We start from the raw sequence: 24,219 nt of genomic DNA, 5'->3' as shown, positions 1-24,219 counted from the left end.
CTGAGAAATGACAGGCTTGTGAATAAAATGAATGGCCGGCCGTAAAAGCGTGGTTCGCTGTTATCGCCGCCACATAGATATTAGCGTAGGGGGAAAGATCCGCCGTGCACAAGCCTCTGTATTGAGGAGAAAAGTGTTCCACACCACGATTCGCGGGGTTTTCGACTTTTCGCTGTTCCAGACAAGGATAGATCAGACTTTGCATAAGGACGTCCCGCGAAAGGGGTCCTAGCAGCTCGTGTCAATGTGTCATAAGGCATGTAGGTCGTGTCTCACGGATGCAATTTCCACATGCCCGTCGTAACGGGGGAATAGGTCTGCACCTTAGTGGTTTAAGCATGAGATGCGTATCACTCTGATTGAACATAGCTTATAAAAGCGATGCAATGAGCTTATAAAGGAGATGACTCGTCAGCTTGTACAGGGGACGAGATCTCAGCCTGGCTCTGTGAATAATGAAAACCACCGTAGTTTGCTCGACCGCATTATCACAATAACACGGTTGAGAGTGCTGCAGTGTTAAAATCACCCCCTTAAATGGACTGTATGTACAGTACGAGGTGATTGATATGAGACAAATGGGTGTTCCATGCTCCGAAGGCTGTTTGCCGTCGCAAGGCGTGTCCAACCCACAGCAGATGCTGGGCGAGCCCGTAACGATAGCACTTCATGCAGCCGTGTGTAACTCAAAGCATAAGCTTCCCGGCCGTCAGCTCAGGGCGGGACCTTTGCTTAGTCAAACTGAAGTGGTCTTATTAACAGAATGCCATGATATTCAGCTTTCTGGGACTCGCTAGGGGGGTACGTGAGCCCGCCTTAAACGAGATGCCGCGCGTCTGACTGTGAGCGCGCTCTGGTGTTAAGCTCGCTTTCCGAGCGTCACAAACGAAACTCATTGTGGCGGGTAGCAAGCTCACTTGAGGTTGATATTACCCTTAATTTCTCCAAGTATTGGAGTGGAGCGGAGGTGTGAGTGTCTTCAGATCCACTGATATAAACCAGCCATATGGCCGAAAAACGTCATAAACCGCTTGGCTGTAAGCTTTTGAGTGGCCGTCCGGAGAGGGTGCGATTCAAACGCTTGGAGCCATGAAAAAGTCTGAGGCTGCCGTCTCTCCAGTAAGAGAAAATAACAGCCGTAAGACCATGCTCGCTTGCACCGTTAGTATCGTAGCGGAAAAACTGAGGTGGGCTGCGAGCGAATTTCAGAGAAAAAGCGTCTGAATTATTGTTTAGAATCCAGCCCGGTGTCCCGGGCATGGATCGCTTAACTGGGGTTTTTCGGTGAGCGTCAATACAACTATGGATGGCGGGCCGTGTGTGCGTATATTGACTGCATGTCGGTAAGGCAAAAAAGTGTTTAGAGACACCGTACAGCCGTGGGGTGTCAATACACAGTATAGTAAGCACGGAAATTGCTCTTAGAGAGGAATTCAATACCGTCGCATAACCGACAGTATTACATGTGAATGTTTCTGGATAAACGGAGCACACAAAAAAAATTCAGGGCAGTCCAGCCGAGGCGCGACTTAACCCTTCCTCTCCCAGACAGTCTGTTCTCTGTCGACGCAGCTATGCTGCGAGTAAGACCAGAGCTTGGCCGTTCAGGTGCACGAGCCTCTGTAGTGACGGTGACCAGAGCGGCTCACCGCAGAGCAGTATGTCTAGGTGGTTTTATGTCAGACTGGACCCATACGCAGAGAGGAAGTCTGCCGTGAGGCCCGCGGTTTTGCCGTTTATTAAAAGGGCAGAAAAACCGGGATATATAAGAAATGTACCAATATTCAGCGCACTGATATAGGACGGGACTGAATAAGCGGAGGTGTTCGGGCCTCAGCATATTATAAAACAAATTTGTTCTGCCTCTGATTCCATCTAAGAGAGAAATGACAGGGCAGACGAATAGTGAGCTCTACCGAAGTGAGACAGACTCAGGCCGGTTAGGCTCTTATAATAAGTGTTCTTTGTGCTCCAATAGCGGCTTATTCGCCCTATCGAGCAGACGAATGAGATCGCACCGCTCCAGGAGGGGAGGGGCATGAAGCTCTGTAATCGCTGAACACTAGACAGCTGCACTTAGAGGCAAGGAGCCATTAGACCATGTGCTAACTCTAAGAAGCCGCTAAAGAGACCTCGCCACTGCAGAGGGAGGAGCGAGGGACTCCGCGAGCGTAGAGCACGAGTGGATTATGACAGAGAACAGGGGTCAGACCCGCCCGTGTTTGCTTGTCCTATGCATATATCTTAGTTCTACAGCTCCGCCGCTTGTTCATCTCAACAAGAGAGAAACAGCAGAGGGGAGCATGTAACACAGATAGAACGGCCATGCATCGTATGAGCGGTCATCACCCGGCGATGCACTCGGAGGGAATTAATAGGAGCGTGCCAGAGATTTTGCCACTGACTGTGAGAGGAGCGAGGGACTCTGTGAGTGTAAAGCATGAACGGTTGCGTTGTGACGGAACACAGGGGGGGTAGCCCGTGTGTGCTTGTGTATGCAACCATTTTAGTCTCACGGCTCGCCGCGTGTTCGTCTCAGCGAGAGAGAAACAGCAGGGGGAGCGCGAAACATGGAGAGGACAACCATGCATATGAGAGCGGTCTCGACGTGGGAGGTCCCAGACCGGAGACGCGCTCGGAGGAAATTCATAGCAGAGAGGCTCACTCAAGCCGCTATGCTGGACCCTATTACAACAGCGTCCGCTCTTTTAGCTTATAGCTTTATATTAAAAATATTGATCTTACCGGGCGGCCGCAGGGGAGACCTCGTCAGGCATGTGTCCGCTGCACAGGGCTCGTACCACGGCAAGCGAAGGCTATCATCGGTTCTCAGCTGGAAAGCGGTAGGGGAAGACGCTAGACCTGGATTCTGCTATCTTCGGTTCTCAGCCGGAAAACGGCAGGGGATCCCGGGCTTATATAAGGACGTGTGCCACGCCGCGCACGGGCTCAAACGTCATAGGTCTGTATTTCTACAGACGTTAACCAATAGGCTTCAATCGCGGAGTAAACAGGAGTTTCTCCCCATAGCGAAGTGAACCGTATTGAAAGGGAACCATAGTTACTGTAAAGGTTACAGTAGTAAAACCATAGTTTTGCTAATATCAATACACCATCAATACACATATCAATACAAAAAAAAGGTTGCTACACTTTTACTACACAAAGAACATGGTTAATTTCGTAAGGCCAAGGACTTCACACAACGCATGCTCCAGAATTTAATATTAGATTTTTTTTTCTGATCTGTGTTTTATATGTATTTTACATACAAAGGTGCTTTGCGACAGTGTAACTGTGAAACCTGAATTGAAGTGAACAAAACTGTATATCTGAGTTAGCAGCTAAAATAAACAATACAAACACTAAAAAATGAATGTGTATCGCTACAGTTTAAAATATATTTCATAACTGAGAATAGATAATGCTTACCTCTGTACAGTATCTTCACTTTAAACCCAAGTGCATAAATGTCTTAAAGCTTCCTCATTTCTGCAACTTAATCTAAAGATGACACAGACTTTAATAAACCACAGGTCACCAAACTCACACAGGAAGATACAGGGCCTAAAAGCTAAAGTTTCGCACTTTTTAAAAGAAACAGAAATGTATTAAAGCGTACAAGCAAGAGTACATGACAATAATCATTAGAGAAAATATAAGGGTGTATGAGTCATACCGTATACTTATAACCATAATGATATCTTTACTATTGATTTCTTCATAGTGAATAAAAAGATTGGTCAATGTGAGTGAGTAACACAGAACTGATGATGATAAAGAAATTGATCTGGATTCTTATTAAGGGCAAAATGTCTTAACAATACCAACAAATGACAGCATTTCACTACACTTCATCACTACATGTGGAACCACAGTGTGAAATTTAGGCAACATTCTGTGTTTCTATACATTATGATGGGGTTACCAACATTGACACTTCAATGTAATATCATACATTTGTGCTATATAACACAAGACTGTCCTCAGACATTAAAACAAGCAGAATAAAATCTCCCACAACAAAATGAAAGCATTAATTTTATTTCTCTGAAATCCTTCATATTCAAATTGTTTATGGGGAAGCGTTCAGTTTATCACATAATCTTTACCAAGATCTTCTTTGCAACATCTAAAGATAACACAGGCTATGATGATAACCCAATGCTCGCAAAAATTTCCTCATATAGCAGAAAACCCAAAAGCAGTGCCTTACATTTTTAAGAGAACAGTACATTAGGGTTAATCTTCATATATGAAACAGAGCTTTTTAAATGTGGATGATCAAATAGCTATGGTCTATTTCCTATTTTTCCTATGGTCTATGTCTAATCCTTGTCTTGGTAATAATCTGTAAACATTTCAAATCTTTAGCAAAGACTCACAGACATAAGGTATTAAAATATTTGATATGGGGAAAGTAAAAAGTGATGTAATGACCAATGAATGACCCATACTTAGAATTTGACCTCTGGATTTACAGGCACACGTTGAGCAGTGGGCAGCTATCACTGCAGCTATAAGCCAACATATACGAATGTCTGTGAAATATAATAAATGTTTAAGAGTTCATTCATTCAGTTTATCTTGATCTGAGCGTAGAGTTCCTCTTGTTTCTGAACATTGTTGATTTGTCTCTTTCTCTGAATCTCAGCATACTCTGTCTCTGAGTTTTTCTTGTTTATGTGATCGGTGTGTGGTGTGGAGAAGTCAATCTCTCCATAATGGACCTCATCAGTTTCTTTCTCAGCCATTTCACTCTTCATGTTCATCTCAATAGCATTGTTAGAATAGATATCCAGCTCTTTGTTTTTATCTTCAGTCTGAGGAGACAAATCAAAAAAATATATCCATATTTAAATTAGATTAATTTGGAGTTGAAACAAAAAAATACATCTGTATTGACTTTTTGTGTTAATTTCTAGGTAACACCTTACAATAAAATTGTATTTGTTAACATTAGTTAATGCATTAGCTAGCATGAACTAACAATGAACAAAACTTAACAGCATTTATTCATCTTAGTTCCTGTTTTATTTACTAACACAGTTAGTCTACTGTGTTGTCCTTAACTTAACATATCTCTGTGCTATTTTTGGAACAACACACTTTGTGTTGTTTTAACACATCTTGTGTTGTCCCTTTCATTTATATGAACTCGAAATCAACATGAAATGACACGTGTTATAGGATAACACAAAAATAATGTGTTAAAATTAACACGTCCAGGATGGACACATTCGTTTTAAAAGATTAAACGTTTTACAAAGTCTTAATTCCTTTAGAAATAATGATTTAAATATTTTTGTCTTTAAAATTAAAGTGCTTTATGTTGAATGGTACTGTACACCCACCTGATCTTTTCTTCTGTTATTGGTCTGACTCAATGTCTTTGTCCTGATACAGAATACAATCAACAGTTAATACATTTGTGTGTTTTGTTTATTATAAAAAAGGATAACATTTATTATTATATCTTTACCTCATATAATAAAATACTGCAGAAATCACGAGCAAAGCCAAAAGTCCTCCTATACAGCCAATCACAGCTTTAAAGGATCCTAAAATAATAAAGTGCAACACTTATTCAGAAATAACATCATACAGTACAAACACAAAGATGCTGCATAAATGACTAAGAGCATAACTGTGATCATCTCCAAAACTACAAAAGTAAACTTCTGTATGTTAAATGTTTTCTGATAAATATTACCTGTGATGAACAGTTGAATCTCTTTTGATGATTGGTTGCCATGTTTATTCATTGCTGTGCAGAAATACCATCCTGTATTATTATGAGTTACAATGAAGCTCATCTTCTTTTCCTGTGCTAAAGGTGTCTTCTGTCCACGTTTGTACCAGGTGTACGTCATGTCATTTGATGGACTTGCTTTGCTTTTGCAGGTGAAAGTTACATTAGTGCCCACAGTGACTGAAGCAGATGGTTCAATAATAAAATAAGTCTCTTTTGGAGGAACTTGAGAAAAAAAGCACAGATGATAGCCATTAAACATTGAGACACAAGATATTTAACTTTAGATATTTAAAACTATATTAATTATTTAGCCATTTATTAATTTTAACAGCAATACCTGATAGTAAATATTAACATAACTATATATAATTAACAACAAAAATTGTTACATGCAAAACTTCTCCAAATCACTTACATGAAATGTTCAGCATTACTGTGCTGATCACAGTTATGTTATTCAAGATGTTTCTTGGATATGTTGCAGTGCAGGAGATGTTCATCTTGTGATCCATGTATGAAGCATTGAAGGTCATTGAGGAAAACACTGAATGAGTTTTATCAGGTTTCTCCTGTAACTGTGTTATAATGTTGGCAGATTTGGGGATGTTAGTCCAGGATAATGTAGGAGGTTGTTTGGGGCAGGGAGCTTCAGCAGAGCAGTTCAGATTCACTGCAGTGCCCTCCATCACATATTTACACAGATTATGACTGGACATAAGCTCAGGAGGTTTTGGTGAATCTGCAGGGTAAATTATTTCAGATTCATTATTAAAAATGCATTCAGTTATTTATATTTTGCTCTGCCTAATATGACTTCACTGACACCTGTCAATAGATGAAGCATTACAGGAAGCAAACGTATACAAATGCCTCGGTTCAGTCAACAAAGGTTTATTTTTTGTGAACGTGTTTAATAATATGGGGTTACAGAGATAAGGTTTTACACAAATGCATTTTATACTGAGTATTTCACAGGTTTTAATTTTGTGCCAGTGATGTGTTGTCATTCAATTGAGCACTTTGTTGTTTGTTAAACCTAATTCATCAACTGATACCTCAGTTAAACTACACAATAAAGTCTGTAAGAAGATATTTGTTCAATGTAGTAGTTGGCATCTACCTGTGACATTGATCTTCACAGTCTTGCTTGAATCACTTGCATCATATGGATTGGTGTTAAATGTTGCTCTGAACACATTTGGCTCCATTTCTATTCTGAAGTAATACGGGTCTGAATGTTTCATCATGATGTTATAGAAGACAGTGCTGCAGTTTCTCTCAGTGAGGTTTCCAATCATCTCTATGTGTCTGAATCCTTGAATGATGTTTTGACTGCTGTTAAACACTACTAAACTCTTGTCTCCCGCAAAGCGTGATGTCTTTTTCAGCCAAATCCCATAAATCTGTGTTGTGTTCTGCAGTTTTTCCTCAAATGTATTGATATTGAATGTGCAGGGTATCAGCACACAAGAGTCTGTCAGAGCTGTTACTGTGTGTGGAAGTACAGCTGAGAAAACATCACGAACAGCTGAAACATAAAACACACATTAATGACTGTATGACTGAATTTCATTTTTTTGCTATTAATGCACATTTAAAATCTTAAGTTGTATACAGACAGTGAGCCCTTTGGGTTAAAATAGATCTGATGTCTGTAAATACAGTCTGAGACAATACCTTTAGCCATTTTAGGGCTAATGTACTAATAAACACATTAAGAAAGGCAATTTGCAAACATTCACATAATAAAAAGTGCAGTACTTTCGTGTTCTAGATATGGAGTTGGATCACAAACAGCATAGTATTGAGAACATTTATGGGTGTCAGAGCATTTACTGTAACCTTAAACTACGCATTTTATGTCTAGGTTTATTACAGCTATGCCAGCAGTATGTCTTCTTACTTTTGAATAAATCCTTAAAGATAACTTAAGCATAAAAGATGTAGTTGAACAAAATTACCCATTGTTGAAAAGCACATAAGTGCATAAACATGATTCACGTTAAAATGTTTTGGAAACAAGTATTTGAAAATGTTCAATACAAATAGTTCAAAAGCCTCTAAAAGTATAATAATAATAAGCATATAGCTTAACAACCGGTATAATTATATGAGCTTCTTGGACACTTTTCTCCTTTTTAAGTTTGAGAACCCCTAAAATAGAAAACATGACCAACCTGAGAGAGTATGTGTTAACACAAAGCTGATGAAGATGATGATGAAGAAATTGATCTGGATTCTTGCCATCTGGATTCATATTATGGACATAGAAAAAAGCTTAACAATGCAAATAATAATATAACACTTCACTTTTGCTACCATGTGTCTGTCTCTAGTCATGCATTTTCTTACTGTGTGAAATTTCAATCAAACTGTGTACATTTTTTTTTTTAAATATGACAACTATAAATTTAATATAATTTCACATGACAAAATGAACTTGAAGGCATTAGGTTACATTAGTTAAAGTCATTTTAGGGACAAGTTCTACTTTAAAGGAATTACCCTTAAATCTAACATTTGCATGTTTTCTTAGTAATATCTTTTTACAAATGCACAGTTCTGTAAAATTACTGCCTATTTGCTAAATTACAAATAAGTAACTGAAGACCTGACACCATTAAAACATGATTACTGTTTAAAGTCCAGTTGAAAAAAAAAGACTAAAGTGTTTAAAATGAAGTCTTTAAGAAAAGGATCTTACCTCAAAACATGAGAGTTTAACTGAGACACAAAAGCAGAAGTGTCCAAACATTTCTTGCTTAACAAGTCAAATGTGTCACACAGGAAGGGACAAAATAGGTCTACATGAAGAAATGTAAGGAGACATTTAAGCAATATCACTGTGTGATATAGCTCTTTATACAACAGTTCTTTCTGGTTCTCGAATCTAATTGGCTAAGAGCTATGCGATATTGTGCTGATAACGGCACTGTAACCATTTCACCTTTCGTATTATTCCGCCACCTAGTGAATGGAGGTCCTCTAAACAGGCTCATCTCTGAATGGAGAAACTGCACCCACACACGGACCTGGACACACACACAAACGCGCTGTTTTGAATCACTCTCCGTGTGTCTCATTAGTTCACTAGCTCGTAAATCAGTCTGTGCATCCCAATCGGAAGTTATTATTCCGTCAAAGATCAGCGCTCTTGGATGTTACGTTAAACTTAATGGGATTAATGTCTTGTCACATCGTGTGGACACTTGGAAAGAGGAATGTAAACACTCTTTTTTCGGGGCCATATCTCTTATCAGAACGCGAAAACACCGTGGAACTGCAGGTACTGTAAGCACCGCAGCTTTTAAATGTGGACATTGATCATTTATTTTATCGTGACGTGACTATTAAAACATGTTATGAGATATCGCCACTGATATATTTATAAGCAGCATGCAAAAACATCTCTCTGACACTTATAAAAAACAGTTTTATATAGTACTGACAAGAATGAAGTTTAATAATAATCGAGTGCTCGTATCGCGTTAAGTGTAAATGGGAACGCAATAGTAACGTTATGCAAGTATAGTTTTATTAACTTTTACCTCGCGCCAAAACAATAACAACACAAAAGACACTAAATATGAATTAAAAAAAAAGTAATAGTTTGATCATGACACCAAATACTGCTGATTTGATCTCATTTTGACGATCAAAAACAAACAAGGCCGACATTAGAGCCAGGGAATCCCTGCAGAGATTTAGCCCAGAGAGGGCGGTGGTCAGCGGGGCGAGTGAACACTGACGTTCGCTCATGCTTTGGTTCTCATTCGTACCGAATCTCACTAAGCAAACGTTCAAACAGGCGCTATCTTTACTAATCGACTGCAGATTTAAATATAATACATATACATTCTCTACTGAACTAATCTTAAAACTACACTTTGTGACCAAGAAACTGTAATATAAAGAAACGGCTTTTCCGTCCATTGAGTTGTTATGAGATTCAAAGCAGCCGAAAGTGCTACCTGTCATTCTGGCCGCCCTCAAATCTGTGGCGGAAGAAGTAGTTCTCAGACAAAGAGGCTTTTAAAATAACTTCGTTGTTGTTTTCTAGTTTTCGTTTTTCAAACGTGTGCCGTCGAACTGTTGTTTAAAAGCAATGTCGCTCTCAGAGTCGTGTGAAATAGCTCTATCATCACGGCTGTGATTGCCTCGTGCCTCTGGCCTCTTTCAAGTGTTAATCGTCCACACGATGTGACAAGACATTAATCCCATTAAGTTTAACATAACATCCAAGAGCGCTGATCTTTGACGAAATAATAACTTCCGATTGCGATTCACAGACTGATTTACGAGCTAGTGAACTAATGAGACACACGGAGAGTGATTCAAAACAGCGCGGTTGTGTGTGTCCGTGTGTGGGTGCAGTTTTTCCATTCAGAGATGAGCCTGTTTAGAGGACCTCCATTCACTAGGTGGCGGAATGATACGAAAGGTGAAGCGGTTACTGTGCCGTTATCAGTAGAATATTGCACGCCTCTTAGCCAATCAGATTCGAGAACCAGAAAGAACTGTTGTATAAAAAAGCATATCTGAATGAAAATATTTTGTTTTGTGTGAACTATTGTCACAAGCCAGGGGCTGGCTGCTAGTGGTTAAGCCACGCCCCTTCTAAACTTCCCCCTCGAGGAAGTCCCCAAAACCAACCCAATGACCAGACAACAACGAGGACAGATAAGTATAAAAAATATTCTTTATTTATTTAAATAGTTAAAATGTACGGGGACTTGGGGAAAGGGAAATTAAAACTAAAATCAGGCTCTGCCCTCCAGGGGGCCACGGCCGAATGAGTGACAGAGGGTGGGGGGTTGCGTCGGGGAACTGGCTCCCGCCTCTGGTTCCCTCTGCCCATGGCGCGCTCCCCTTCCTTCCTGGAGGCAGAATAAATCACAATGTGTTGGTATGGACTTTTCCTGTCAGTGTACCTTTATACAGCGCACGGCGGTTCGCCGCCTATTTCCCACAGCTCCTTGCTCGTTGACTCACTCTCCTTCCCTGTTTTCTCTCTCTCCACAGACTCCAGCTGGGACACGAGGACACGGTGGATCAGTTTCAAGGGTTTTCTCTCACCTCTGTGCTGATTACAGCTTCTGGGTAGGTATGGCTCTCTCCACAACTCAGTATCTCAGCGTTCACGCTTGCTCTCTTTCTCTCCACAGACGACTGCTGGGACACAGTGAATCGATTTCAAGGTTTTCTCTCACCTCTGCGCTGGTTACAGCTTCTGGGTAGGTATGGCTCTCTTCACAGCTCAGTATCTCAACGTTCACGCTGGCTCTCTTTCTCTCCACAGACGACTGCTGGGATACAGGGACACAGTGAATCGATTTCAAGGTTTTCTCTCACCTCTGCGCTGGTTACAGCTTCTGGGTAGGTATGGCTCTCTTCACAGCTCAGTATCTCAACGTTCACGCTGGCTCTCTTTCTCTCCACAGACGACTGCTGGGACACAGTGAATCGATTTCAAGGTTTTCTCTCACCTCTGCGCTGGTTACAGCTTCTGGGTAGGTATGGCTCTCTTCACAGCTCTCACGACACACTCACTTCCCTGTTCATCAGCAGACATAACAGGTTATATGGTATCTTACAGGGTGGCGGGCTTACGCTGGCTGGCTACGCAACACGTCGACTGGACAGTGGTTCCAATGGGACGCCGGGGAGCAAGACCCTCTCGGCCAGCTCGTTGGTTGACAGAGGGGCGAGAACGTCACGCCGGCACACCGGGCCATGTGCTGCCCTTTCCTCGAGACCCGTTGGTCAATCGAAAACTGGACCGGGGCGCCCTTTCGTCGAGACCTCGGGGCGGCGGATCTCTTTCGCCTCTAACTCTGTGGTGATGGAAAAGACACAGGTAAGGTAACAATAGTATATGTAATACTCACACACACCGCCAATCGCACAGTTCTTCACCGCCACTCCGTGATTTTGTTAGACAGAAACACACTACAGCATAATCATATACAGATGTTATCTAGAGCCGTTTTCCTCTTCGTCGTCCCCGGACGAGTGACTGGAGGCGGGGTTTCAACTGACAAGACACAGCAATCTCACTGCAATACACAGCATTACACAGCACCACTCCAAGTGAAAATTTCTACATCCAAAGACTCACCCACCACGCTCAGAGCACACAATAGACACCCGTCTTCTTCCACTTCGCTCTGGGCGAGAATATGGAGGTGGTAACACGGCCTAGTGTTTGTTTTTCGTCACTGTAGCTGCTTCCACACAAGGACCCTTCGGTTCACCCACCACGCTGGTACAGGGGTAGGGCCACTCACTCTCTCTTGAAAACACTCAAAACGATGTACAGGTCAAGTACATACAAAACACCTACTTCATGGGATTTGGTTACTCACAATTACTGTCTTCCTTCGTTTCTCTCATCCAACGTCAGTATCCGTCTAATATTCAACCTATAAGGTCTTCGATATCCTCATCAATATAGATCTACGATCCAAACGAGAGAGAGAGAGCAAATACAGCGATCCAAATAGCGTATCCGGCGAGCCCAACTCAGCGCTACGATACACATCAACACACAGTGGATAACATCAGCCAAGACTGTGGTTTAAACTGCTCTTAAGTACTCTCCTGGGTGTTGCTCTCGTCCAATCACCCGGCGCTCCTCTTAATAACTCCCAGCTGTGTGTAATTTGGCTGATTACAGCGTTCGCGACGCTACTGGATGTCCGGTGTTTTCTCTTACCGGTCCGGGCGGAAACATCCGGGCGGAACCAAACTTTCCCAACTTTTGGTTCCGCCTGAAAGATCGTCACTCCTGTGACACTATTACATTTCATTTTATCAACATTTGAAAGGTCCATATGCTCTGAATTAAAATCACCACATATTTGCTACTGCATCTTTAATGCAGTCCCATAAAATCACCTTTTCATTTTGTATAAAATATATAGGATATTATAAACTGGCATGCTCCAGAATTCTGTCAAAATTAGCATTCAGAAGATGTAAGCATTCAAAACTTACAGTTTGGCACAGCTTCTCATCAAATTTCCTGTCCAAATGATCTCTAGACACTGAGGCAGCCTCCCCCATACATCATGTGGAACTTATTGCACCTAAAATTAACACTTGTTAGTTGTATGGTTCATGCTAAGTTTTGTAGGGGAAAAGAAATGATTCAGTGTAAATTTGCTTTCCATTGGGATGAATAAAGTGTAATATTGCGCCAGTGTCACTCAAGGTGCTCTGCTCCAGATATCGGATCATATGTCCAAAGCTGTGCCAAAAGAGAAAATGTATCCAACCAGGTTAGATTCTATACAGAATAATGTATTATACAGCGATGTGAAAGGGAATCAAACTGTAATAACAATCATATTATATCTAAATTAGGACTCTATTAGACTTAATTTATACTGTGGAGCTCACAAGCTGTAAAATACATAACTGGACTGTGCCACAGACAAAATGCTATTGGTTATTTTAAAAAGGGGGAGAGTCTTCTTCATGGTTGCACAGTGACTTCCTGTTTCAGATGACCACATCAAATAATGCCGCAATTCGGGAAAAAACTCAACTTTCAGTCTCTGTTTGTTTAATGGTCTGACTAGTGGCTAAACTAAACTCTGAAACAAATACCTTTTTGGAAATAGGCACCCATGCTTGTGACGCACCCAAGCAGTTATTTGAGTCATGCAAGACTAAAGTCTTTTGTGAAAGGGAAAAGTCTAATATCTCTAAGTTCATGAGCTAAAATCACAATAAAACAACATATTTCTAACCTATAATAAAACATGACATTAACTGTACTATAACTTTAGTTTCCTATGTCCAAATTGTGCAAAATTTTAAGGTGTTTCTGGTTGGCCATGGCGATCATGGGACACTGCATATAGCCCCTTCCCAGGACAATTGTCAGTTTTATCGATTGCTGATTGGTTCTTTTAACTTGAAGTCGGGACTTCAGTCCACCACAGTGTTCATATTTAAGCATAAGCATTACAACAACAGTACTTAGCATTGGACTAAGTACGTGGACATCACTTTTTTGTTGTTTTGCACCATACTTAATCCTATTCTACACAAATATGTACAAATATGTTCTAAGAAAAATATTTGGTTATTATATTTATTGGTTTTTTATAACCCCAAAACAGCTGGTAGAAATCTGAAAAAAGACAAACCAAATCTCGGATGTTAGACTGAAAGTGGAAGAAGTTAAACTATGATCTTAAACATTTGCAAACTTAATCATACTTTCCCAACTCAACAGGTTGCACAAGGATGAAAATATACTCAATTCTTATCAAATACTTTAAGTGTATATTTATATTAGGACTCTAATGGTTAATTTAAAGTACAGAGTACAGACATATGTTCAACTAACAGATACATACTGTATTTGAAAAATAATGCTATCCTTTCAGCCTGTGATGATGACGTCAACATCAAGGTCATTTCAAGTCCGCTTTGAGTCATTTCATTTGCTTATAAAAATCTGAATAAGCATATCACAAGATTCCAGAATTGACAAATAGCTGCCATTACGTAACCCTGAAAATGTACAGAGAACAAAAACGCTTTACTTCCTTTTTTTGCACATTCCTTGACTTTAAGATAAGTACTGCAAAGTTTAGAAGGCTAAAAAAGGAAGCAGTTGACAGATGGATGTATTTAGTGTGACCCAAAAATATATTTACAGTAAAACAATGTGATATTATTTAAAAAAGCTCTCAATATTCAGACTAAAATAAGGAAATGTGTTTTTTGTTTAAAACACAGAGGATCAGATGTTTGAGTTGCCATTCACACGGGAATAAATGAAGAACAACATGGCATCCTGGGAGTTCAGCATGTTGGTTTTAAAATGCCATGTTTTATTACTGACACAAGCACCACCAAACAACACTGGCAAGCCCAATACTCCACCCCATTACTCCAAACTAAAGACTCACTGAAGTGACCTGAAGTATGCAGCTTTGTATGTAAAGGGCATTGACCTTTTTTAGTGAAACAGGAAGTTTGACTGGTACATTTTGCATGTATCCTCCGTCTTTTAAAATAGCCAAGGTGTATATTTACTTTACTGTTCAGAATCTGAAGTGCCAAATGATGTCATAAAATGTTTGAGGTATATTAGCAGAAGTGAGAGACTGTAAATTATGAATGCTTACACCTTTAAAATTTACATTTATTCATTGACCTGGAGCACATTTGTTTATAGACATACTTAAGGCAAGCAAAAGACAAAAAAAACTTTAACCTGATTTAATGGGGCTTTAAAGGTGGGTCTAATAAAAAGTTATCCTATTACATTAACATAAACAAGTCACAAAATTATATGTCAAACTTTCAGAATAAACCTAAACAGTTTTGCACAAGCATTACAGGATCAAATGTATAATACATTTTGATTTCTTTAACTAGCTCAATTCATAGTTGCTAAATATATCTTTAATATACAGATGCTGCATTTGCAAAATCATTTATAACAAACTTGCATATGCATGAGACAATCCAAACTGATATATATATATACTGTTAAAAGTTTACATTTTTATGGTTCATTCATGTTTATGATAAAGTATGGAAATTAATCTTCGTCACAGGGAAATTAACCATATATTATTCCCACGGTGCATTTATGTCCTTCTCATCCGTTGGCACATCACACTTTTAACAAAATCACTGTTAACATAGTCAGGCTGTAGGTTGTGCTTCCTGCCCTGAAAAGTACCAGCATTACATGATTGTTATTGTACATCCACTGTCTTGGGTATAATTTAAAGGAACAGTATGTAAGAAATGTATATCAGTTAATCATGAAATGGCCCCTTGACATTAAGAAATCATTTTCATGATTTCAATACTTATATCACTGACAACAGCGGTCTGGCCAGGATATTGTCATTTAAAAAGTGGAGTTGCAGCCCTCAACTGATGTTTATGTTGTCATGTTGTGTTTTGGCCACCAGTTGTGTGATTGCAGTACCAGCTTTAGCCACAAGTTTTGTGATTGCAATATCAGTTCTGGCCACAATCCTACACTGTAAAAAATTTGCTGTAATTTTGCAGCTGGTTGCCAGTAACTTACTGTAGAAGATAAAGTCTAAAAATGTTTCATGTTCATTTAACTTTGAACAAAATGTCGCCAGTAAATAACATAAATGTAAAATCTACGGTAAGTTGCTGGCAGCTAGTTGCCAGTAATACCCATTAATACTGTAATTTCTGCGGAAGTTTTTTACAGTGTACATACTGTTCCTTCAAAAGTTATGTACTGTATTTATTTGTTTCATTACAAATAGCATATGTTCTGCTTAAAGATTTAAAACATACCTGATCTGAGACACATGTTACCCCAACAGTGAGTTCATTAGATGCTTTTGCTCTTTGTACTCTGTATCGATAGGAAATTTGCAAAAATTACAGCTAGGGACATTTTTAACCAGTGTGTCATTTCCAAAGGCTTATATTGTCATATGATAAAAAAAATATAATTTTCTTTAGTCTCCTGAATTGAGTGTATGTAAGCATAATACAACCCAAACCTTTTACGGGCAATAAATAACCTGTATCCTAAATGCGAAATAACTCATGTCCATCTTTAACAGTTTGTGTAACATCAAATCCAAACACATAACTTGATTTTGAGAAGACAGTGAAGAAAGTTTATCATATGCCTCTTTAATGGATAATCACCTGTAGGGGGTGAGCGGGGCACAAACTTACGCAGGGTTAATTGTAATGCGGCTACTTTACATATTTATACAGGACCGAGCAATCTGTGCTTTCGTTATTTTTCTCTATCTGTCAGATGATGATCTCCTGTGAATTTGTGAAAAGTTTGGTTAAACTTTAATAGTGTTGGTTAAGATATTGAACAAAGAGGATTTTGAAGGCATAGAAGTTAATTTTTCGATTTCTGAGTAGCGTGTAAGTTACCAAATCCCACCCCATATTATTTTAATCACTGTTACCTAAAACCTAACACCATTTTGAAACATGTTAGCAAGTCCTAGTAATTGATAGCTGGGATTGAGAAAATTTTATACAGCGGGGTTAGTTGTCACACAGTGTTACAACTAAGCCTCATGTATACAATAATGAAATGAAAATTTAAATACTATTAATCAAAATGATAACTGTTAATACAATATCAGGGAAAATAACTCACAATTATCATTTTTTTGTCTTAATTGTGCAGCCCTTTTAAAAAATCTATTTAAATGCATTGACGCTTAATAAAAGGATGGTTAGATAAAGGATCATGGATGGATGAATTTGTAAATATCCATCTATCATAGGCAGATATATAAACAATATCCACCTTTAGTATAGACGGTTTCAGCAGTAACAACATAAACAAGCGGCTGTCGTGGTCCGCACGTAACTTCCGGTAAACTCCGCTAAGAATAAACAACATTTTTTTTAAACGTAGTTTATTTATATAACAAGCAAAAAAACTACACATAGATTACCTAGGAAACCAAAACATTTGTTATTTTCGACGAGGCATTTGTTCAAGAGATCAGTTTAGCAACTAGTCAGACCACCAAAAAAAACGAAACCGGAAGTAAAGTTCGGGTCCAGACATATATCACGTCAGCGAACATGCGTCCGATGAAACCGTCTATATAATCAGAATTTTATTAAATTATTTGTTTTTAAACTAAATTTTCTTGCAGGTGTTACAACAAACCCTGTTTGTTACAATGAACCCCACCTATGGGGTAAGTTGTTACGCTTGAACTCCTGTCACTTTCGGTGTAATGTACGATAACAGTAGGTCCCACAAACAAACTTTAGTGTCCATTTGTAGAAGAGATGTGTGTGTCATGTGTAAAAAAAATGATTAATCTAACTTTAATATTTTTTGAATGATAAAGCCAAAGTCAAAAAGTGCTAGGTTGTGCCCCGCTCTCCCCTACATCACAAAAATAATTTGACAAAACAATTTTAATATAGAAAGCTTACCTTCTATAAAATATTACTAGAAGAAAGAGCAAAAGCAAAGCTGAAAATGCTCCTACAAGGCCTGCGATCAGAAGCACAGAGGATTGTAATGGACCTGAAACCAAATAGTCATAATTATTCATGTAGGTGATGTCAAGTTATAAAACCCAGGCTTAGTTTATGATCAGAATTTAAACACATTAAAGCATAATGTTTTGGTTTTCCGATAGATTTATAAACAAGGAACAAATGTCTGTATCGTACCTTCAACATTCAGCAGTACCTCTTTTGATTTTTGGGAACCATGTTTGTTCTCTGCCCTGCAGGAGTACCAGCCAACATTGGTCCTGCTGACGTTGATGATTATTTGCTCTCCAGAAGCCCAAAGGTTCAGCTCTCCTCTTTTGTACCAGGTGTAGTTCAGGTCATATGATGGATTAGCTTTGCTCTTGCAGGTTAAAGTCACATTAGTGCCAAAAGAGACTGAATCCGATGGTTCAATAATAATATGAGTTTCTTTTGGAGGAACTTAGTGGACAAAGAAGAAAACATTAATGCAATAAAAACATAATAATTGAGAAAGTAGTAAAATTACTCAAATTCTCTTACATAAAACTTGCAGCATTACTGTGCTGTTCACAGTTGTGTTATTGAAGATGTTTCTTGGATATGTTGCAGTGCAGGAGATGTTCATCTTGTGATCCATGTATGAAGCATTAAAGGTCATTGAGGAAAACACTGAATGAGTTTTATCAGGTTTCTCTTGTAATTGTGTTGTAATGTTGGCAGATTTGGGGATGTTAGTCCAGGATAATGTAGGAGGTTGTTTGGGGCAGGGAACTTCAGCAGAGCAGATCAGATTCACTGCAGTGCCTTCCATCACTTCTGGTAGATCATTGAGTTTAGGAGGCTTCGCCACATCTAGACAGATAAACATACACCAAATAAAAACTGTCAAATATAGGGAAAATACACAATACAGCCCAGATGATAAAACAAGAATATATTTAAATGAAGTGGGATTCATAGTTAAAAATGACACTCATGTAAATGACATGTACAAACCATAACATAAATTGTCAAACATTAAGTTTTGTGAGAAAATGATAAAGATGTAACAATAAACAACACTTACCCAAGACATTAATGTTTACTGGGTTGGCAAATGTAAATCTTAATATGTTTGGCTCCATTTGTATCCTGAAAAAGTAGACGTCTGAATGATTGTTCTTGACATTGTAGAAAACAGTGCTGCATTCACGCCGACTGAGATTTCCAACCATCTCTATAAGACTAAATCCTTTAATGATGGGTCCACTGCTATTGAAAACAAAATCGCTGAACTGATATGTCCTCTTTAACCAATAACCAAATATCCCCTTTGTAGTCCTCAATTTGTCCTCAAAATCAGAGACGTTGAATGTGCAGGGTGTCTGTACACACGAACCACTCAATGCTGTTATGTTTCTTGGTAATACTACATAAGGAGTGTTTCCTGATAACAGAAAATGAATAAAATGGTTACCTTTAAATCTTGTGCTTTAAAACATTTCAAACTACATAACCAACACAAAATCATCCTGAAGAGCAGTTTCCCAGACAGGGCTTACGTCCAGTCCAAGATTCAAATGCATGCATGAGCTCTCTTGAAGAAAAACAGCTTGCACTGACATATCTTAATCAATGTCATTGTTTTGTCTGAAGTCTAGTAATGTTTTTGAATAGTTTGCTTGTAGAAATTCCTTAAATGTCCTAATGTGACTAAGGCCTAGCCCTGTCTTTATCTAAACAGTGTCTGGGAAACTGCCCCAGAGTATTTTGATAGCATTAGTTTGTTAGGCAGCACTGAAACAGACTCACCTGAGGATGCAGGTAATGATGCAGATGTGATGACCAGAAGAGTCACAAACAGAAAGAGAGACATCTCAAGTGCTCTAAATAGACATCAAAACACTTTAAGTGCTTATTGCTTAATTCAATGTTTTAACCATGCCAAAACACAAAAAATACCCATACAATGGAGAAACCTTACCTACAGCAGTACAGTCAGACACTCAAAGCAGAAGTCTAAAATTATTTCCTGTTACAACAGATGACAGCTTTTCACTTTAGTATTAGTAAGCAAATTATGTGGGGGTGTCTTAATTCAGAAGTTCAACAGTGTGTAAGACAGGTAAAACATTAATAACAAAATGTACAGCATCAACCATACAAGTAGAATGTAAAATAATTTTCATACATCTAAATAATAAAATACCATTTTACGAGTTCGCCTCACTGACAATAAAGTGGGACTGCTAATATGCGTGAGTGGCATGCTGTCCCGGGGCGAAGGTTCCGAGCTCGGGAAATACCCCCCGAGTTCGGAACGTTTGTCCCTTGACCGGGGAAGGAGCCCCAGGCCTGGGGCGTGCCCTGACCGGGTTATCCCCGGTGCTGAGCTAAATGTACTTAGTGAGGCGAAGGGGTGGAGGTGGGTTTGCAATAATTTCCCAGAGAATTGAGGGTAAGGACTCTATGATTATCTATAGAGCTGGTACTAAGTTGTTGTGTTGATTAGTGATTGATAACCAGCCGTGTTCATTGCTTAATCATCGAGAGCCAGCTGTGTTCATTGATTAGTGATTGAGAGCCACCCAAGTTCATTGATTAGTGATTAAGAGCCAGCCATGTTCATTGATTAATGATTGAAAGCCAGCCGAGTTCATTGACTGATCAGCTCCTCCCAAACCTTGTTTATATAAAACATCATTTTACGAGTTCGCCTCACTGACAATAAAGTGGGACTGCTAATATGCGTGAGTGACGTGCTGTCCTGGGGCGACGGTTTCGAGCTCGGGAAATACCCCCCGAGTTCGGAACGTTCGTCCCTTGACCGGGGAAGGAGCCCCGGGCCTGGTGCGTGCCCTGACCGGGTTATCCCCAAAAAGAGCAGGTGGTGCAGGACAGCCGCCTGAACAACAATTCCCCAAAGAAGGCTGGCTTGAGAAAGCGAGGTGCTGGCCCTCATTGGGGAAAATGCTGAAGTAGAGGGTAGAATTGAAAAAGGCAGCTCTGGAGAGCGGGCACTGTTGAGAAGTGCTGTGAAGAGGTTGAGAAGGATAGTATGAGGTGGGGCAGAGGCCTGGACCCAAAGGCTGTAGTTTGAAGAATATAGGGGGCTCCGGGGGAGCAAAATCTGCTGCTGCCAATATGTAGGGATGGGAGAAAATTGTGCTCTGAAGAAGAGCGGGGAGTTTTTAAAGGTAATAGGTGAGGTAGTGCTGTAAGGAGCAAGGTAGGACTCCAGGGGAGCGAAGAAAGCAGTTTGTGCCCTGAGATGGGCTGTGCTCTAAAGGAGCCAGACATGAGGTAGTTGGGGAAGAAGAAAACTCCAGAGGGAGCAGTACTGCTTAGGCAGCGATAGATGCATAGATTCTGCTGGGCAGAAAATGTGAAGATACGGGCTTCGAGGTTGAAATAATCTGCTGCGGCAGATCGAGGAAAGGCACGGGCCCCTGCGGGGGCGGTCGCTGCTGCGATACTGGCCTGAGTTGGAAAGGAAAGGTTTTATTGGCAGAGCATGTGAAAGAAGCACGGGCCCCTGCGGGGGCGGTCGCAGCGGCGATACTGGCTTCAGAAGTCGACTGCTGCGGCAGATCGAGGAAAAGGCACGGGCCCCTGCGGGGGCGGTCGCTGCTGCGATACTGGCCTGAGTTGGAAAGGGAAGGTTTTATTGGCAGAGGAAGTGAAAGAAGCACGGGCCCCTGCGGGGGCGGTCGCAGCTGCGATACTGGCTTCAGAAGTCGACTGCTGCGGCGGATCGAGGAAAAGGCACGGGCCCCTGCGGGGGCGGTCGCTGCTGCGATACTGGCCTGAGTTGGAAAGGGAAGGTTTTATTGACAGAGGAAGTGAAAGAAGCACGGGCCCCTGTGGGGGCGGTCGCTGCTGCGATCCTGGCTTAAAAAAGGCATCTGCTGTGGCAGAGAGTGAAATAAAAGCTTGGGCTTCTGCAAGAGCGGTCGCGCTGCGACAGTTGTTGTTATCTGAGAAGGAATCTGTTGCGGTAGGGCTGTGTAAGATTTTGATGAGGGTGTCAGCTTGAGTTGCCGGTACTAGCTTCTGCGGAGGCAGGGAAGTGGATCGAGGGTGATGATGGGTTTATGTGTGACGGTGTGATCTTATGTCCGTTTGCTGGGCCGTGAGTGTTTGGTGGGCTTCTTTGATGGAAGCACGATCTGCCCTGATGTAATTTTTGAAAGCTTTCGAAGACCAGCGGCCTAGGGTTTGTATCTGGGAGTCTGGGAGTCCGTTTTGAGCAGCTGTTGTGGCTGCTCCAATGCGGAAGGAATGACTTGAAAATTCATGGGGGGGAAGCCAGATGTTAGCAAAACTTGTTTTAGGTGCTTCTGAAACCAAAAGCGGGTTACTGGGCGGTTGAATTCATCCCCAAAAAGTGGGTCGGAAGAGGATTTAATCTGGTGGCAACGGTAGGAAGTGTAAGCTTTGAGAACTTGGTATGGTTGGATGGGAGTTTGAATTTTGAAAATGTATATGTGGTGTCCTTTTCTCATTTGGTCCGTCTTGCTGTGTTTGATAAAAAATTAGATGGTTTCGTCATCTATTATGGCTAGATCAGAGATGGTTGTGTGTAGGTTTGGGTAAAAGGTGGCTGAAACAGTGAATTCTGAACAGCGGAGGAAACCAAAAAAGGCTAACACGAACATGGCGTCTAGGGTTCGGGCAGTATGTACTGAGGAGTAGCCTTTGCGAAGAGTGGCTAGTCATTTTGAAAGGATTTCTATGGTTATGGGTAACCTGGGATCTGGACTCTTGGGTTGGGTTTTTTCAATACCTTTTAAAAGCATGGCGGTCTGGGGATTAGTGATAGCAGTTGAGGGTGAACCTAACATTAGTTTGTGAAAAAATTGGATTCCGCTCATATACCCTTTAATTGTGCTGATTCGAAGGTGTTTGACTTTATGCAGGTACGATATGAATGATGTTATGGTAAGTAGAGAGAAGTTCGCTAAAGGGATCTGGTGTAAATGATGGAAAGTTCTGAAGCTTCTCCAAGCTCTCAGATAGGTTTGAAGAGTTCCCATTGAGACTGCTTGGAGTATAGTATCTAGAGAGGCGGTAAGAAGGTCTTTGAGTGGATGATTTAAGGGAATATTATAGTTGAATAGGGAGGCACTAGTGTTGGGTGAAGATCCGCTTCTGATGCCGGCTGCCTCAATTTCTGCGAGGATCTGTTGCCTGATGGAATTGATGACAGGGGGAGGTTCCAAGGCCAATGCGTTGGGTGGGATGGGCATTGGTGCTGCGGTAGCCAGCGTGAAAGGCTGACGGGTCTGGGGAACAGAATCAACAGAAAAAGAAGCCGCTGGAGCCGCTTGCGGAGGCAGCCTCACGCTTTGGGTCGATCCGTGGGCGAAAATATCAGGTTGAAAAGTCATAGAGGGTGCCGGGGCCTGACTCGTTAGCGGAGGCATCCTCACGCTCGTGTCGGCTCCTGCGGCAAAAACCGGGGCCTGACTCGTTAGCGGAGGCATCCTCACGCTCGTGTCGGCTCCTGCAGCGAAAACCGGGGCCTGACTCGTTAGCGGAGGCATCCTCACGCTCGAGTCGGCTCCTGCTGCAAAACTGGGAGAAATGTGAGAAGGAAAAATAGATGTGGCCGGCGCTGCTGCTGAACGCAACCCCGTGTGATAGAGAGACGGAGGGGCAGCAGGCCATTGGCCGGGAGAAGGAAGCGGCAGTGGGATGAGCAAAGCCGTTACCAAGCTCGTGTTGGCTCCTGCAGAAAAAATGGGAGAAATGTGAGAAGGAAAAATAGATGTTGCCGGCGCTGCTGCTGAATGCAACCCCGTGTGATAGAGAGACGGAGGGGCAGCAGGCCATTGGCCGGGAGAAGGAAGCGGCAGTGGGATGAGTGAAGCCTGTGCCGAGCTCGTGTCGGCTCCTGCGGAAAAAGTGGGAGAAATGTGAGAAAGAAAAATAGATGTGGCCGGCGCTGCTGCTGAACGCAACCCCGTGTGATAGAGAGACGGAGGGGCAGCAGGCCATTGGCCGGGAGAAGGAAGCAGCAGTGGGAGGAGCGAAGCCGTTGCCGCGCTCGTGTCAGCTCCTGCGGAAAAAATGGGAGAAATGTGAGAAGAAAAAATAGATGCGGCCGGCGCTGCTGCTGAACGCAACCCCGTGTGATAGAGAGACGGAGGGGCAGCAGGCCATTGGCCGGGAGAAAGAAGTGGCAGTGGGAGGAGCGAAGCCGTTGCCGTGAGCGGAAGCATGTTCGCGCTGTCTGGCTGGCTTGCTAGCTGACTCGCTTGTGAGCTGGCTGCTGGAGACATCGGCGGGCGACCCAGGCTAGCTGATGGCTTCATGCGGTGTCTTTGAGACCTCCGTGTTTTCCCTGGTGTCTTTCGGGTGTACGGTGTACTCCGTGCTTGCAGAGACGAGGAGTCAGAGCTTGCTGTCACGGCTGTTTGCGGGGGTTGAGTAGCCCTCCGGCTATCGCGGAGTAGGCTGAACAGTTGCGCCTTTGTTTGTTTACG

The 24,219-nt window shown here is 41.4% G+C and overlaps 2 protein-coding genes across 4 annotated transcripts in view; both read right to left on the bottom strand.

The window, feature by feature from the left end:
- The window catches only part of LOC129425887 (sialic acid-binding Ig-like lectin 13), a 57,069-nt gene extending 48,499 nt beyond the window's left edge, over positions 1-8,570 (bottom strand). The window contains exons 1-8 of one of the 2 annotated variants that reach the window (XM_055181951.2): positions 8,460-8,570; positions 7,933-8,002; positions 6,876-7,283; positions 6,171-6,494; positions 5,714-5,977; positions 5,483-5,561; positions 5,355-5,397; positions 4,029-4,823 (exon numbers count right to left, since the gene is read on the bottom strand). In XM_055181951.2, the coding sequence (XP_055037926.2) occupies positions 4,578-4,823; positions 5,355-5,397; positions 5,483-5,561; positions 5,714-5,977; positions 6,171-6,494; positions 6,876-7,283; positions 7,933-8,002; positions 8,460-8,510 (1,485 nt within the window). In that variant the 5' untranslated portion in view covers positions 8,511-8,570 and the 3' untranslated portion in view covers positions 4,029-4,577. Of the gene's footprint in view, positions 1-4,028; positions 4,824-5,354; positions 5,398-5,482; positions 5,562-5,713; positions 5,978-6,170; positions 6,495-6,875; positions 7,284-7,932; positions 8,003-8,459 lie in introns of those variants that run through there. The other variant, XM_073863676.1, reaches the window with a different exon arrangement.
- A 6,378-nt stretch (positions 8,571-14,948) lies between these two features.
- LOC129425892 (myelin-associated glycoprotein) lies at positions 14,949-20,466 on the bottom strand. Of its 2 annotated transcripts, XM_073863954.1 has the most exons (7): positions 19,716-20,466; positions 19,544-19,617; positions 18,819-19,178; positions 17,948-18,604; positions 17,705-17,798; positions 16,067-16,127; positions 14,949-15,453 (listed from the first exon to the last, which is right to left on the bottom strand). In XM_073863954.1, the coding sequence occupies exons 2-4, from the start codon at positions 19,605-19,607 to the stop codon at positions 18,279-18,281; spliced, it is 750 nt and encodes a 249-aa protein (XP_073720055.1). In that variant the 5' UTR covers positions 19,608-19,617; positions 19,716-20,466; the 3' UTR covers positions 14,949-15,453; positions 16,067-16,127; positions 17,705-17,798; positions 17,948-18,278. The 2 variants fall into 2 exon arrangements, with proteins under 2 accessions (XP_073720055.1, XP_073720056.1); XM_073863955.1 differs by lacking the exon at positions 19,716-20,466 and having other exon boundaries at positions 19,544-19,709.
- Positions 20,467-24,219: the final 3,753 nt, after the last annotated feature.

This window comes from Misgurnus anguillicaudatus, chromosome 25, assembly GCF_027580225.2.
Source record: "Misgurnus anguillicaudatus chromosome 25, ASM2758022v2, whole genome shotgun sequence".
In the NCBI taxonomy this organism is placed as follows: Eukaryota; Metazoa; Chordata; class Actinopteri; order Cypriniformes; family Cobitidae; genus Misgurnus; species Misgurnus anguillicaudatus.
This window is presented reverse-complemented; position numbering and strand designations above follow the sequence as displayed.